This window comes from Microchirus variegatus (assembly GCF_963457635.1).
Source record: "Microchirus variegatus genome assembly, chromosome: 22".
Taxonomy (NCBI): domain Eukaryota; kingdom Metazoa; phylum Chordata; class Actinopteri; order Pleuronectiformes; family Soleidae; genus Microchirus; species Microchirus variegatus.
The window spans coordinates 8,040,018-8,056,533 of record NC_139823.1 but is presented as its reverse complement, the minus strand read 5'-3'; the positions used below and the strand labels follow the sequence as shown (position 1 = coordinate 8,056,533).

At 41.5% G+C, this 16,516-nt stretch overlaps 1 protein-coding gene across 1 annotated transcript in view; it reads right to left on the bottom strand.

The window, feature by feature from the left end:
• Nucleotides 1-16,516, bottom strand: part of LOC310943116 (plakophilin-4-like) — a gene marked incomplete at its 5' end in the record, with an annotated part of 74,547 nt that overhangs the window by 8,185 nt on the left and 49,846 nt on the right. Inside the window, 7 exons of the mRNA XM_083908633.1 lie at nucleotides 902-1,052; nucleotides 1,168-1,341; nucleotides 1,914-2,105; nucleotides 2,704-2,821; nucleotides 3,459-3,642; nucleotides 12,696-12,909; nucleotides 14,978-15,110. Coding sequence (XP_083764759.1) covers nucleotides 902-1,052; nucleotides 1,168-1,341; nucleotides 1,914-2,105; nucleotides 2,704-2,821; nucleotides 3,459-3,642; nucleotides 12,696-12,909; nucleotides 14,978-15,110 — 1,166 coding nt within the window. The remainder of the gene's footprint in view (nucleotides 1-901; nucleotides 1,053-1,167; nucleotides 1,342-1,913; nucleotides 2,106-2,703; nucleotides 2,822-3,458; nucleotides 3,643-12,695; nucleotides 12,910-14,977; nucleotides 15,111-16,516) is intronic.

Genomic DNA, 16,516 nt, shown 5'->3' with positions numbered 1-16,516 from the left:
ATAAAAAAACACAATAAATACTAAGTGAACATTTTGCTCTTCAAAACCGGTCATAATTCTGAATATTATATGTATTATATGTAGAGGTGGGCACGTTAATGACGTGAGCGCATATCGCATTTCCATGATGACTGAATGAAATAAAGGATGTCTCGTGATGTCATGTTTTACGTGACTCCCGATTGTTAAAATTAGTCTCTAAAGTAACGCTAAACTTTACAAACAGAGGCACACATACGCAGTACACAGCTGTGCTGGTTATTTGTAGCGCAAATAATTTAATAAACAGACTGCTCCAGTTCGACTGTAGGCGCTAACGCCGCTAAAGGAGCTAACGCAGCTAACGCAGCTAACTGGTAAACGGTGCCTGAACTCTGGTGCCGCGGCACGTTAAACATGACATCACCCTCGTCTTTTTCCGGTCAGTTGTCATGGAAACGCCTTAACGTGAGTTAATGTTGATGCCGCTAACCGCCGTTAAAGTAACGCTAAACTTTAAAAACAGAGGCAAACATACGCAGTACACAGCTATGCTGGTTATTTGTAGCGCAAATATTTTAATAAACAGGCTGCTCCAGTTCAACTGTAGGCGCTATAGAAGCTAACGCAGCTAACGCAGCTAACGCAGCTAATGGAGCTAAATGGTAAACGGTACCTGGACTCTGGTGCCACAGCACGTAAACATGACGTTGTGCGCGCCTTTTGCCGGTCAGTTAAGTTAACGTGCGTTAACGTTGATGTGGTTAATGTGCCCAGCATTAATTATATGCTTTATCTTTCTCTGAAATCCTACACACAGCACCAGTACAAGTAAGAATATTCATGTTGTGCTTCTATTATTCAGCTCATTTGAAACCCATACAGTGTGAAAGTTTGGCTGTATGTCTGAGTAGCTCCTGACCTATGAGTTCCTTGTTCCTGACATCCAGCGCCATGTTCCTCAAAGCAGTGGCCACCGAACACACCACCCTGTCGTTGTCCATGCGCAGTAGTTCCACGAGGATGGGCAGTCCTTTCTCCTTACGCACGGCTGCACGGATGTATGCTGCAAACTGTGCACGCACAAAATAACATGGATGTAAACCAGACACCGGAGAGGTTTCGCATGCACTTAATGCTTTAATCAGTGTGTGAAATGTGTGTGAAACTACAAAGATGTTGCTGTACCTTCCAGTTGCCAGCTGATAAGTTCTGAAGAGAGCCAGCTGCTCCTTCCAGAGTCGCGGGGTTTGAGCTTTCAGCGAGCAGCGTCAAGTAAGGCTTGACAACAGCAGGGTGCCACAGCATCTCTGCCCCTTTAGGAGATTTGGAGAAGCCAGGGATGGGCCCCACACCGTCCCACTGAACACAGAACAAAGGTTTTACTTCTCTTTATTAACTTTACTATGTAAAACAGTGCATATTTAAGGTCAATAATGGAAAAATCTGTCTTTATAATAAAAAAATGAGATTTAACGCCTTACAATTGCTCTATAAAGTAGCAGTTTATAACTATTTCTGTCCAGATTTACATAGTACACAAGGTAAAGACTTTAAATCTAATACATTTTGTTAAAATTAGCAAATTAAGTGACTGCAAAAAAACAGACTACATCCATTTGCAACAGGTATTGCAATTATGACTTTACACACTGTATCCTGTTCCAAGGATGGGAAATATTAACTGTTTTCAGTCCAGTTTTAGACAGATCTATAAAAAATAATTCAAGAATTAAACTCCTTTTAAAATGATTTTATTTCAAACTGCTTCAATTTCAAAGTGATTCATTGCTCAGCTCTAAGTTTATTTTGTGCACAAACCTGCCAAATGTGTAGAAATTATTACTTTTACATGACAGGAAGTTGATTTTAATGTGATTTTTAACATTAGATAATAAAAATCAGAATTCCAGAAGTTCCATTGTCTCACTTACCAAGTCTTCTTGCGAGCTCTTTTTCTTCTTCTTCTTCTTCCTGCTCCAGCAGCTGGAATCCACCTCTTTACTGGGCGACTCACTGCCCAGTAAGCCGTCCAGCTCCTGTCCTCCAATCAGTCGCGACGCCGACATCTCCAGCTCCAGGCGATAGGACAAGTTTCTCAGAGTGCAAATACAGTTCTCCACAATCTGAAGGCAGCAGCAGAAGAAGAAGAAGAAGAAGAAGAGAAGAGAAAGAGTTTGTTGCTGTTTGATGCCTTACAATTCTATTAGATATAGACCCAAGAGTCTCCAGTTAAAGTGAATGTCTGGACCAGAGCAAATGGATTTAACATTAAACCACACTGTGTTGGTTATGATTTAGCTCACACACAGAACATCACTGAGAATAAACTGAATGTTTGACACAGTGAACGAGCCCAGTTTCCACGGCAAATTATCTCCACGGTACAGATTTGTCTTTTACAGTTACACAGTTGCACATCTGAGAGCTCTATTTTCATTTCCAATGATATCATAGTGTACTGTACAGCACGTCATTGGGCGAAGTGTCCTGTACGGTGAATTCTGAATGTCAACAAAGAACAGTGTGGCTTTCGCTTTGGGTGACAGAACACATGAAACCGCTGCTGTTGGCTACTTTGAGGGTCATTTAGATGCAGGCAATAAAATGAATCAGGCAGAGTAAGTAGGTCTGTTCCTGAGAGCCTCTTATCACGTGGCAGCATGTGATGTCTTCTTGGCTAAGTGTGCGTGTGCAGCTCAGTGTGTGTGTGTGTGTGTGTACCTTGCTGTCGAAGTCAGAGGTGTTTACACAGGCTTTGATGACGTACAGCAGAGAGTCCACCAGGCCCTCACAGACGCGCATTTGTTTTCTGGCCTCCTCTCCAGCTGAACTCAGGTTCCTTGTAAAGCACATGCCCACAAACACACACACACACACAACCAGACAGTGGACCTGTTATTTGAGTTAAAAGCTCAACAAACAAACGGGGGATAAATGAACACAAAAATTACAGCTTTGTGTGTGTGTGTGCGTGCGTGTCTCCCACATAAGTGTGTAATGTGGTTTTGTCACCCACATGCACCATCAATAATGCATGAAGTGTGTGTGTGGTCTGAGTGGAATCATTAGAGCACTTCACTGAGTAAATAGTGTTAGAATAAACACAGTATCGTGACTATAGCTATCAGACTAAAACAAACAATTCTTAAAAAAGACAATAAAGCTAGAGCTTATGTAAAAGTACACATTATGATACTGTTCGTAAATGAAATGTGACTTTTGATAAGAATTACTTAGATTTGTTTGTAGAGCTGCAACTAACTAAGAAAATATTCACATTTAAGAAGCTAAAACAATCAGAAATCTTGTTTTTATAATGAAAAAAAGCTTCAAAACAATTGATTATCAAAATAGTTGACAATTAATTTAGTAATCAATTCATATTTTCAGCTCTAATTGTGTTGCCAACTACACGCAATAGCGTCCCACGTCCACCGTGTGGTGCTAGTGCCCAGTGTGTTCATCAGGTGGTTCACCTCAGACAGCCTGTGGTGTTCCTCAGCACCAGGGAGGAGTGAAATTTCAGCTTGTGGTCATCGTCAAAGGTGGAGCTGCTCCATCCGGAGTGAGGGACGATCACAGTGTTGGTGAGGGTCGTTAAGGCGTCCCGGATGATTGTCATCTTCACCGCGTCACACGACGACAGGTTCCACAGCACTCCTGCAGAGACACAGACCCCACCACGCAAAAAAACACGGGTTTGTGAGACACAGGCGTGCAAAACCTCCAGTTGTGTCAGCTGTCTTGTGCAGTTAGAGTAACCCAACAGAGAGACAAACAACCTGAGCTTTAAATAGCTCAGTTTCTGGGGACGTGTCCATGAAAAAACACACACACAAATAGGCAGAGACAGACACACACAGAGAACAAACACTCCTCTGACAAATGAACCAAGACTGGAGCATCAAGGCATCAGTCGTATCAAGTTTCATTTTGAGCAGAGAACCCTTTCAGCGGGAAATGAAATGAAAAAGAAGCAGGATTAAGATTATATTCAGAAATTATATAAGTATTCAGAAATGATGCCACAGTTCAAATATACTTTTGGTAACCACTGATAATCAGGCACAGAGCTTCAGCCTTTGATGCTACATCTGTTCAGGATTAGCCAGCATGTAGCATGCTCTTTTAATTAAATGGCTCTTGGTACTGGGCTTACACTAATGCACAGGCTGACTGACTTCTGCAGGGCAGCGCTAACCTTGGAGGAGACTAATAATGCAGCAGACACAGGACTGAACACAGTATTCTCATCCAACGGTGCCACAGCAGAAATTTAAACGCATGCGTGTGGTTTATGACTCATGCATGATGCTCGCAATTCTCTAATTGTCGCACAAACACAACACATGACATGGCAAATAACAGCAATTACCAAATCATATTCAGAATCACTGTTTTTAGTTGTCATCCTTGCATTGGAATATAGAGTAGTCAATATTTCCAATGCTTCCCATCGCTTCATCATCGCATAAATCTATTACACCAATGGTTCTTAAACTGCGGTACGTGGACCACCAGTGGTACACAAGCTAAATCAGACATACTGTTCTACTGCATATACCAGGGTATGTGATCGGAACGGAGCTGAGGGATTTTGACCGCAGTGCGTAGAAAATAAAACAATTCAATTAATAATCATAATTAGAGTCGCCTTATCTCTCGCTCCATCGTAATCTAATTTCACTAGACCAGTGTGTGAAGTATATGTGAGGAAGAGGAGGATGATGAGAGAGCAAATTATCTTGCTGGGAATTAATCTGCCTCGTGTGAAAAGTCAGTAGCTGACTTTGTTTCGGCCTAATTACACCACTGCATTTTAACTTATAATAATAATGGTGTTACTTTAAAGGGACACTGCGTAGTATTTATGGGTTTATATGACCCAAAATCCACTCTTTTATACATATTATGTGCACCTGCATTGTCTAGTGGCTGTATAATAGTTTGGTTTCATTTTCGTAGTGTTTCAAAAAGGCATGTAAAATAACATAGACATGGGCCGCTGTTGCATAGCCACTGTTAGCAGCGAGACGTCATGTTTCTACTAGAGCCTGTAAGGACAAACCCGAGAGAACAAATCAAGCTTCGCTAAAGACACATATACATCTGAATAAATACTAGAACCTCATCTGCTGACACGGAGAAAGACGACGAGGGCGACATTTGACCGGCTGAGGATACCGTAGCGCTCAGGGAAGGGAGGGGGTGAGCAGAGGAGCAGTTCGTTGTTGTAAATTTCAGCCTCTCCTCTAGATGGCACTATAAACTACTTACTTTAAGAGCTCAATATTGGTATAAATGGTATATATGTTAATATAATGCTTAACTTAAAAGTATGATTACAAATCAAGTTGCGATTATGATTATCTGTCAGAAAAATACAGGATTTTCCCCAAATTGTTCAGTCCTTGTTTGTAAACTCAAGCCTTTTTTCCACTGGTCAAAAAACCCACTAACACACACACACACACACACACACTAACATCTGTTATTTCATCTGCACTGGGAACAAACACAATCGGCATTCGCTCTTGGGTCAAGTGACTCTCGCCACCTACTACTTTCCCAGTGTTACGATATGATGCACACCATTCAAGCGGCGAAAATAAAATCACCCGGTTGCTGCTGAGTTCGTAAGAGGGATTCAAGTGAAAGCACCACGACATGGCCACTGCTCTCCGTGGTGCTGTGTTTTGTCGTGTGCTGCACCTCTTTGTTGTGTGCCTCTATGACCTCGAACATGGTGAAAGACCGATGAGTCAATTAAAGTCAGAAAACGCTGCTGATTCCTGTAAATGTCGGCGTAAATTAGATAAGGATACCTCACTGGAAGAGTAAAAAAAAAAGGAAGACATTCTCAGCTTTCCCGACCTCCTCTTTCGCAACCGTCGCTGTTTATTGTCTTAACACACTGTTTTTCTTTCGCATCAACAAATGGAGATGATATCAGTCTATAAATTGGCACAGGAGCCCGATTCAGACGCGCTGTTGGCAAGAAGCTCCGAAGATAAATACAGATCCCTGCCAAACACACTCGGCCAGTCATTTCATCAACAGTCAATTCACATTCCATTATCCTTATTAAGACTACATTAAAGTCTCATTCAAGTTTCTTCAGTGAATTTTCATGACTTCATTTTAATACAAATAACAGATTGAAGCAAAGCTGAGGATGATGTGATAGAAGCAATATGTGTGTGTGTGTGTTTGTGTGTTGTTGTGTGTCAAACCCTGAGCATCAGGTGTTCTGCCCACGCTCAGATAGGCACTGGGATACATTTAAATCACATCTTTCTGTGGAGATTGAGTCTCACTTTTTTTTGCACAAGCCCATTCCATTTCGTGTTTACCTTTCTCACGGGAAACTTGGTTTGGCCCAAAGTCGGCTTATTAATGCAGCGATAACACACAGATTCTCATGCCTGCTGACCAGCTTCGCCCTGCCTCTTGCCTCTGACATGTGACTTCACACCCACTCTAATGTCAATTTGGTGGAAATGAAAATTCTTTGCAGGACTGGCCCTGTGGTGGCAGTGAAGAGAAATCAACAGGCAAATTCACTCGAGTGTGACTGACACTGATGTCAGCCGTGTAACGCGAGAGCCAATACGCACAAATCATATCTGACGGTCAAATAGAGAAGACCTCGTGTGCATGGTTCCTACAGCTTAAGGCAAGTTCAATTCAAGACTTTCTAAGCCATTTTTTATGCCACTAGGACTGAGATTTAAGACCAATTAAAGCTGCAAGCAGCAATGTGCTGTCAGCAGGTAGTGCTATACCCATGACTTGTCTCAAGTATGAAGTTTTGTACAGATTGGTCAATGTACGGCAAAGTTACAGGCCACTTCCTGTTTCGTGGCAAAACCACAGCTAAATTCAAAATGGCTGACTTCCTGCTGGTAAATGGTTTGTATTTATATATCACTTTTCTACTCTTGATGACCACTCAAAGCTGCAGTGCATTTTTACTCATCTTTCATACCATTCTCACAAACCTGTCAGGAGGTTAAGTGTCTTGCCCAAGGACACATCGGCATGTAGACTAACAGAGCCGGGAATCAAACCCACAACCTTCAATTGAAAGACGACTCGTTCTACCACTGAGCTACCGTCACCCGATCGGTCAGTGATCGGTCAATGTACGGGCACCTGTTCCGTGGCGATTGGTTGAAATTCGTCCAAATTCTGATGGTTGCCGTGGTCACGCCATTGTGAACAGAAGTGGTAAATACCCGGCATTTGTTTGTTAATGATGAATTCAACGCCTTTTAAGACTTTTAAAGGATCTGCAGCAGTCCTACCTCAACCTTCTTCTCTGCTCAGCGTTCTCCATTGCCTCGGTCTGGCTTTGACTCACTGACCTCAATTAAAAACTGTTCTGACACCCAGGCCAATAATCCATCCAGGGCTCATCTACAGCGAGCACACAGAGGCAAAGGTTCGACAGGAAAAAAAACAACGTAAAGCTGGTGAAAATGTCTCTAACAGCAGCTGAAGTTGGATCCAAGAACTAACCTTACTGATAATTGGGTGGACATTTCCTTTGGGTGGAACAGGTTGGGTGGAGTTGATGGAATATGGAGAGGATGAATGTCAACGGATCAGGAATGGACTAACTGGCCAGAACACATTGCATTAGTGTAACTCCAATCTGACGCAGCCACAGATGTTGGGTCATCACTGAGTGTCTGACTGTTTCGAGTTTACGATGTGTCTGACACTGCCCATCCTTATTCATTAGTAAATTACCAGATTTTTGCATTGCTCTACTAATATACATTATTGTTTTTCTTCTCCAACAAGCAAAATAAAAGGCCAACAACTCCCGACAGAGACCGTTGTAACTTTTTATTAGATTAACTCTGGCTTTAAAACTCTTTATGAGCATATAAAATGACTGTTACAACAGATTTAAAAAGTGTACGATTATTTCCATGCCTCATCACTTACTCTCCTGTCATTTCAGATCCTGCAGATCCTCCTATGCAATCAGCTCACTGTTGTTCCACGCCTCCTTCTCCTCACCTGTCATCAGTTGTGCTGTATATGTACCAGCTCACTATCATCTGACCTCTGCCAGGTTATCTTGTGTATTTTTTTGGCTAAGCTCTCCTACATTTTTAGTTTGACAGTCTACCTGATCTGACCTGTTTAGTGTTCTGACCCTTGGATTCCTGCCGGCCGCTTACTGGATTTGTTTGCCTCGTTTGGATTGACTATCTGATATATTTGACCCCTGACCCCTTTGTTATCAGTAAATTGAACACCCACTTTGAACCGATTGCTGTATCTGTTGTGCTTTTGAGGTTCTTCTCTGCCAGAACACGTCACAAAATGACAAGAAAATGGCACTTACAAAGTAATAATTTGGGTGAATTTAGGTCAATATTTTCCTATCTTTTCAAACTTGTGTGAATTCCCAAAAAATCCTGCTTTTTCCCTGTATATTGTGCTGCAGGTATCACTTTGATGGTATTACCACAAAGACACATCCGGCCCAGAGCTGTCGAGGACCAGTGACTTCAAAACACTTTCTGTCCCAGAAACTTTTGAGTGATATGTATGGAATATACAGTCAGCTGAGCCTGTGCTGTGATGGTTACAGTGACTCTGATGAATAATAATTATCATGAAAAGGATCCTGGGAATTTCATTTTTTTTTTTATCAACAATAAGCAACAACTTTAACAACAATAACGACAACAAATTGATGCAAGCGATTATGGCATCATTCCCCAAAAAGTCTTCCTGGTCCTTTGACGATCACCAATTCTTAAACTACATGGCAGCATGTGATTGACTTTGTCAGGCAGAGCAATTACTGTGTGGGCATTTACAGGTTTATTAAGCAGCTTTCAGTGGAGTTGAACGGGAAACTTGTCAATGCCGCATCGACTAAATCTCAGACAAACAGCTTGGAGGCGTACTTCTGATGTCAGTGAGCATTTCTCATTTTCTCTCTCCCGCAGTGGAAGCCAGCCCATCGCTGCTTATTGCTATAACTAGATTTATTTTTAAAATTAATTGCTTCTTTTTTAATTTGATGAAAGTTTTTTTTCTTCATTCTTTACTCTCAACAAATATCACAGCTGTGAATACCATCATGTGGCGGTAGGTTCTGTCATTTGGACGTTTTAATGTTAGTTTGACATGTTGTTTGTATTAACTTATCGTGGTTTAATTAGTTTAGTGTTATTGTTGTGTTTCCATGAAAAAGTACAATTATTTTTAAAGTAGCTACATGTAAGAAATGTATTATTTCAAGAAGGGATGGGAAAGATAAAAAAAAAAAAAACAGCAACAATATTTGTGGGCTGCTTATTTGTTAGGGTTATTGTTTATTGTTTAAAAGCCATCCCTTATATTAAGTCATAAAAAAGTCATAAAAGAGAACAAGGAAACATGTTAAAATGAGATAATAGATACACTGATAAAAGTGCAGGCAATATAACTATAACTTGAATAAAAAGCCCCACTACCCCTCTCAAAAATGTCTAAACCAGAAGAGAAGAAAAACAAGGGTGTGCATTGGAGATGCTTAAAGTAAGTTGAGGACAGGTAACCTGATGTGGATCATGTTCTCCCCGACTAAGTTTCAGCCAAGGTCAGCTGATGCTTGCTGTCTTTTATACACACTGTGTGTGGATATTTAACAAATAGAATGATTTTTACTATACTTTACTATACTGTATTTCTTTGCTGCTGGGACTCACAGTTGCACATTCACTTTCAATCTCCACCTTTTGCTGATGTGAAAATATAGCAAATAGGATCAATGTTCATTAAAAATAAAACAGTGTTTGTTTGTCCATGAACACGGTGTAACAGCAGGTAAAAGTGCCTCCTTGTTTCACTCAGAGTAACCATTGTGAAGGCTAAAGTCACCTGTTGTACACATTTTAACAATAAATATAAACTTGAGTTTGACAGTATGGCAAAATAAGAGAAACATAAAATATTAAACATGTACGGGTGAGTGTGTGTATTCATGTCAGTGCTCGTTTCAAGTGTCCCCTGAAGTTGTAGGTAATGACGGTGCTGTGAGGTTTGATCTTTTTGATCTTACACACAAAGCAGTAACCACAGCAGCTGCTGGATGATGAGGCCGGTGAAGGAGCTAAGAGAGCGTTTTCTGTCCCAGAAACGTGACCCCTGACCTAAAGCCACTGGTGGCCATTTATCCCAAGTGAAGCATGGCCAACACCTGGACCTGGACCTCACAGGAGGAGACGAGACGGAAACAGTGACACAAAGAGGAGCCACAAAATCCTGACAATTGGATGCTTCCTGACGACCTTTGACAGGACTGACTTCAGAGTGTTTTGTAATGGCTTCTGTTTACAATCTCACACAGGGACATTCTGTCATGTCACAACAAGTGGATTTTAAACTAAATGTGGCTCACGGCTGCCGTCTTAACCCCTGTTCATGTCCTTTCTCAGGTCCTCAGCCACTCACATGCTGAGTTTGAACTTCTTCGGATGAGACAGATTTCAGGATTTAGCAGGATTTTCCATATTGTGCTCCATAAGTAGAAATGAGCTGTGGATGAGCGATTGATCTCTGTTTGCTCCCGTTACAGCTTTGGTCGTCCACTTCAAAGCTCTTCATGTGGAAGGTTCTAATCAGGTGTAATTAAACAGAGGTGATGCAGCAGTGGTGACCTTTTCTAATTGCTCTCTGTCCTGGGGACTGCACCACCAATTAGCCACAGCAGGCTCTTTAACTTGTGAATGAAAGCGGGGGGGGGTTGCTGGAGACCACAGTCCCAGCTGAGACCAGGCAAAGTACACTCTGGAAAGGCCACCAGAGCCAACAGAAGCCGTGTTTCCACCCTGCGGTACAGTCCAGCTCAGCTCACGTCGGTGCTGTTTGAAATGGTACACCTTGATCTGACTTGCAGGGTGTGTGGGACAAAATATTTAGCTATTAACACAGCTGCTTCACCTACATCGATGGTATGACATCATACCAGCACGACACAGTGTAGCTCGCCAATAAATTCCACAAAGAAGAAAAACGGGACAGAGTTAACAAAGAGCAACAATGGAAGACACACGGCATTCCGTGTTGTCTCTTTTTTGGCACGTGGCTGTTTGTCACAACAAGAGGAAGCAGATTTGTTTGAGATAAGATTATTGTAGCACATAAATGATGATGACTCTTTCTCTGTCAATCAACGGACTGCATTGTTTCTAGCTCCACCCCCTAGAGGCTGGACCACTGTGCTATTTTGGTACACTGCTCAACGTTTGACAATGGAAATGCTGCACGATGTACCACACTGTACCACAGGGTTATTCAGAAACAAACAACTATTCACACTCATATTAACACACATGGTCAATTTGGACTCTTCAATTTAACCTAATCCTAATCTTCCTCTTTGGACTATGGGGGGTCTTTGAAACAGGGGAAGCTCATTTCAGGCCCAATTATTTATACATAAATTCTTCCGTAAATTCTGCAAACGAACAATTAGAACAAGGAAACATGCTAATTATGCAAAACTGAAATGCGTGTGAGTGTCTGTACTAACAAAAATGGAATATATCGGCGAACAAATAACACGCAACACACAGCTTTTTGTCCACAGATGTTGTGTGTGTTCTTGCAACGCTGTCAATCAAAAACTGGTTCCGCCTTTCAGACAGTTCCTCCAATCATCATGCAGCAGCCACAGCTCAATCTGAACAAACATGTAGCTCGTTCTAATCGAGTGCACGTTTAGTATTAAAATGTAAATACAACACAGTACATATCTGACGACTCTGACAAAACTAGATTAAACTCAAGTATGAACAAAGACTAATGATTCTCTTTTTATTCTTTTTTTTTTTGCTTTTAAGTAAATCGACACCTAATTGTAACAGAGCTGAATGCAAACCTCTTTGCGGACCAAAAACAAACAAACGCTACCGAGTGTTTGCATGCTTCGGCTGTATTGTTTTCCCTCAGGAAATGCTGGAGTGTAACCTGAGACTATGTTAACGCTGGGGCTGAATTCAAACAAAAACAGCTGAGTCAGCCACCTGGGAGCCAAATGTCTTGGCTTGCTCATTTCTGTTGCGCTCCACCCTGGTCCAAAACAACAAGGATTTATACCTCGTTTTCAGAGCTCTGACAACACACACACACACACAGGACTGATCAGGTTTCGGTCCAATGCAACTGACAAAAAGACCATAAGGGAGTGTACTAAACCTCGGCAGCCAAAGTAATAAATTAAGAATATGAATCCTAGGGAAGTGTGTTTTCATTTCTTTGCACATAATAAATGCAGAAGCTATAGTAAATGTAACTTTAGGATCTATTATTTGGTCGGAATATCTTCATTCACACTCAACAGATGCAATTGGATACCACTGAATGAATGAAAAGCCTCACATACGATTATTATAACCATCTCTCCGAGAACACACTGGGGTAAATATTTGAATCTTTCATTTTTGGCAGAAACTATGTAACATATCTGTCCTGCTGTAACCTCACGGTGGATCTCCTGAGGACATGATGTGAGAACGGGCCACTGACAAAAAAAAGTTTGCAAGGGATTGTTGCTGAAAATAGTGCTAAAATGACAAATCAAACTGAATGTCAAATACATCTTCTGACTTACAAGTGACATTAAAATTAATGTATACAAAACGTAATATTTTGGGGTGTTTGGGAAAAGAAGAAACAATCACCAAAACTATCAAACTCACCTGTGACAAGCTCCCGCACTTCCGCATCCACCGTCTTTCTCAAGAGTCGGAGCAGAGCTGGGATTCCACCTGCGTTCCTCACCGCGATTTTATTGTCATCCATCGCTTTGCCATAAACAAGGTTCCTCAGGGCTCCACACGAGTTCCTCTGGACGTCCAGGACCTTGTTGTCCAAAAGGTCCACCAGATGTTTAATTCCTCCCAGTCGACAAACCTGTTGATGGAGGGGGGGGGTGAATCAGAAACACACATCTGAGAATGATTCTGACAAGTGGACGAACAATTGCTCAGCTCATCTATCACAAAGAGCACTATCATACATTTATTCATGCGAAGCGAATCAGAAGTCATTCATTCAAACCGGACGCAGATTATTAAAAGTGTACATTTCTTTCTTCTTGGACAGAGATTTAAATTACACTGATGTCTTATTCTTCTGTCTGTGCCGATCAAACCATTACTTTGTTCACTAAAATGATATCATTGTCATGCACGAGGATGAGCTGCATATCCTTTGCAGTGCAGTGCAGTGTGGGCTATTATTATTTTTATTCTTCCTTCTAATTCGGCCCTTTAATGTTTAATGTTACCACATGTTCAATATAAAAATATTAAAAACGTACGTTTAGGTTCTGGTTGTTCCAGCGATCTGGTATCTATCATGTTGATGATTCAGTATACTGAGAAAGACAACCATCCACACTGTGGTTTATTAGTATTAAATGGTTTGTATTTATACACTCAAAGCTGCTTTACACTACAGTTTGGCCATCCACAGCGCGTTTTTTCTATCACTCATCTTTCAAACTCATACCCATGCGACTCGCTCTACCACAGAGCTACTGTCGCCCCCCAAATTAATCATATTTCTACATTTCTAGAATGGCAAAATGTACTTAAATCAAAGAACTTAATACTTCTTCCTCCAGTGTGTACTGGTAAGCCTGAGCATGCGAATGTGTTTGCAGCAGATTCAGTTGTTGGGGGCCCAGCTGGGTTGTTGTTGGTGCTTTTGCAAGGAGCTTTTTTTTTTTGTTTGTTTCCTCCATTTTCTTGTGCTGACAAACTGTGGAGGCAGTTCCAATTCTCAGCCAAAGCGAAAACCCAAAGGCAATCTGCGATTGAGCAGTCGGAACTGAAAACCAGGGTTTGGCAACACAAGTGACCGGCTGCATGCTGAGTGGAGTCTGCACGTATGATGCTGCAGTACAGACAACGATAAATGACAACAAGAATGGAATAAATTTTGTGAATGTTTGGTCCTAAATCAAAACTGTTGAAGAAACTCAGTCCATTTAACAGATGTTATAACACTCCAGAGAGGATTTAAGCCGTGGACAGACTGACACTAACAAGGTTTTGTATTAAAACGTAAAGAAAATGTGAATTTATCTGCGGTTTCATCGACGGCTGCAACGCTAATATTCAAAGGTAGTTTTATCGAAAAATCGCAATACAGCTTACTGCAATTTTCTAGTGCTGTCAAACGTTAACGCGTAAATGGCGTTTAACGGCGTCAACGACTAACCGCGCGTGACTCCCGATTGTTAAAATGAGTCTCTAAAGTCACACTAAACTTTAAAAACAGAGGCACACATACGCAGTACACAGGTACTCTGGTTATTTGTAGTGCGTCCCTATTTCGTGAAATAAACAGACTTTTAGCGCTAAAAGGAGCTAATGCTGCTAACGGAGCTAACTGGTAAGCGGTGCCTGGACTCCGGTGTCGCGGCACGCAAACATGACGTCATTCGCGTCTTTTTCCAGTCAGTCGTCATGGGAACGTGTCATGAGTTAACCTTTTGCACAGCACTACAATTTTCACATCGCAGGAGTCAAAGTGTGTGCAAAAAATACTTTTTCCAAGACTTTCAGACTTTTTAAGGTCTGGAAAATCCAAAATTCCATACTTTTTTAGACTTTCAAGAGCTACGCATGCACCCTGTGTTTCTATTGCAGTAATTCACATCTGCCTTTTATTCAAATACCAACATTTCCAAAATCACCCAACCAAAAAAAATGGAATGCAATATTTCAAGAATTTCTTTCCCCCCCAACCCTTAAACTGAAAACGAGCACAGAGAAAGCCTTTGTTTTCTGAATGTAAGTGTCGGATTAGTGCAATAAAACAAATGACTTGAGCTTCTAAATTAAAATAAAAAAACAGCAACAGCAGCAGCAACAAAAAAAGAAACATGAAACGTGTCGTAATTACCAGAAAATACTTGGGGTGAGTGAGGTCATTCTACAAAGACAGTGAGTGGGTTCAGTAAAATGCCTACCTCTGCTTTGATTTGATTATCGCCAAAGCACAGGTGCTGCAGATATGCGGCCGCATTGGCCTGCACGGAGGGGAAGTGGTGCTGCAGCATGTGAATCACCTCCGTCAGCTCGGGGTCACGCCAGGCAAACTCTCTAGAAACAGGTGGAGCACAAAATGTATCAGCAGAGACAACAGAGAGAGGAATAAGGTCGTCTTCTGAAGAGGAAAAAACAAGAGCTCAATGTGAATTAAAATATTGCTTAAGTCACAACCACTTCTTTGTAACTGTTTTACGACGAGCAGTACACTCAAGGTAAAGGGTGTACAGAGTATTGTAAATCCAGGGTTTTCACGCTGAAGCACATTTATGATCAATTTTCACGCTTTCCCAGCACCTCATAGCTGTTGTAAATTACACATTTATATAAATGCATACTGAATAGAGAATATTTCACTTCTTTTGACACATTAAAGGAGCTCATTTAATGCAATAAACCACCAAAATTGTGTTTTCTAATAGTCGCACACTCATGTGAGGTCTAGGCAGAGGATTTTCATTTACATTCTCTGATTTATTTTATTCCCCGCTCTAATGAGAGAACTACTCAATCAGACAGAGTCGCTGTTGATGTCAAAAAGACATACAGGCGAGCATTTTCAAGCACTGTATTAAATATTCGAGCACTTATCAAACCTTGAAAACACACCATTAGGATTTCAAGCACCTGTGCAAACGCTGGTATTAATGAAGGACTCCGACTGGCAAAGACAAAATAAGGAGCTTAGACCTAAAAGAGGGGCTACTTCTGTGTGTTAAATACTTGTGGTTTGATTATGAGAAGTTTGACATAGTTCAGAGCTCATACTTTTGCCGGTGAACGCTCAAACGATTCCCTCTTTAACCACCTACGCAGGAAACGAGAGCCACAGAAGTACAAACCCCACACTCGGACCTTACAAGAGGCTCTTACCCGCAAAAAAGACCACATCTGCGGAGTCATGATCTCAGTTCACGAAGTTCATAAAAGGTATGAGCAAATTTGAAAAGACTCTTTATCAGGATATGAGATTTTGGCTGTAAAACACAGAACTAATCACTGATGTTACCTCGTGGGGTCTGCAGTAAGAAAGAATCCTGACAGATTTTCCTGGACAGGAATCCCGTTAATTAACATTCTCTGGGATATTTTACATCAGTGAAGTTCCTGGACAGACCTAAGGTGTGGCTGTAAACTGAGAGTGCACTCACTTCAAGTTCTCTTACACTACAGGGTGTAAACAAAGCTCCCAGTGTGCAAAAATCAGGGGTTTTACTAAAGCCTGTACGCTGACACACGTCTGTATGACAAGAGCAAACACAGCACTTTGGTGCATGTGGGAATCTATTGTTAAATGGCCAAGGCAGAGTCAGTTTTCCGTGTGGCTACCCAGAGGGCTCTCTGTTTGAATAGTAAGTGGACACTGCTGTTGCTCCGGCAGAACAGCGATGCCTTGTAAGCGTTAGTAGTCTCCTGTGGATGTGCAACGTTAGTTTAGTCTGGGGCTACATCCAGTAGTA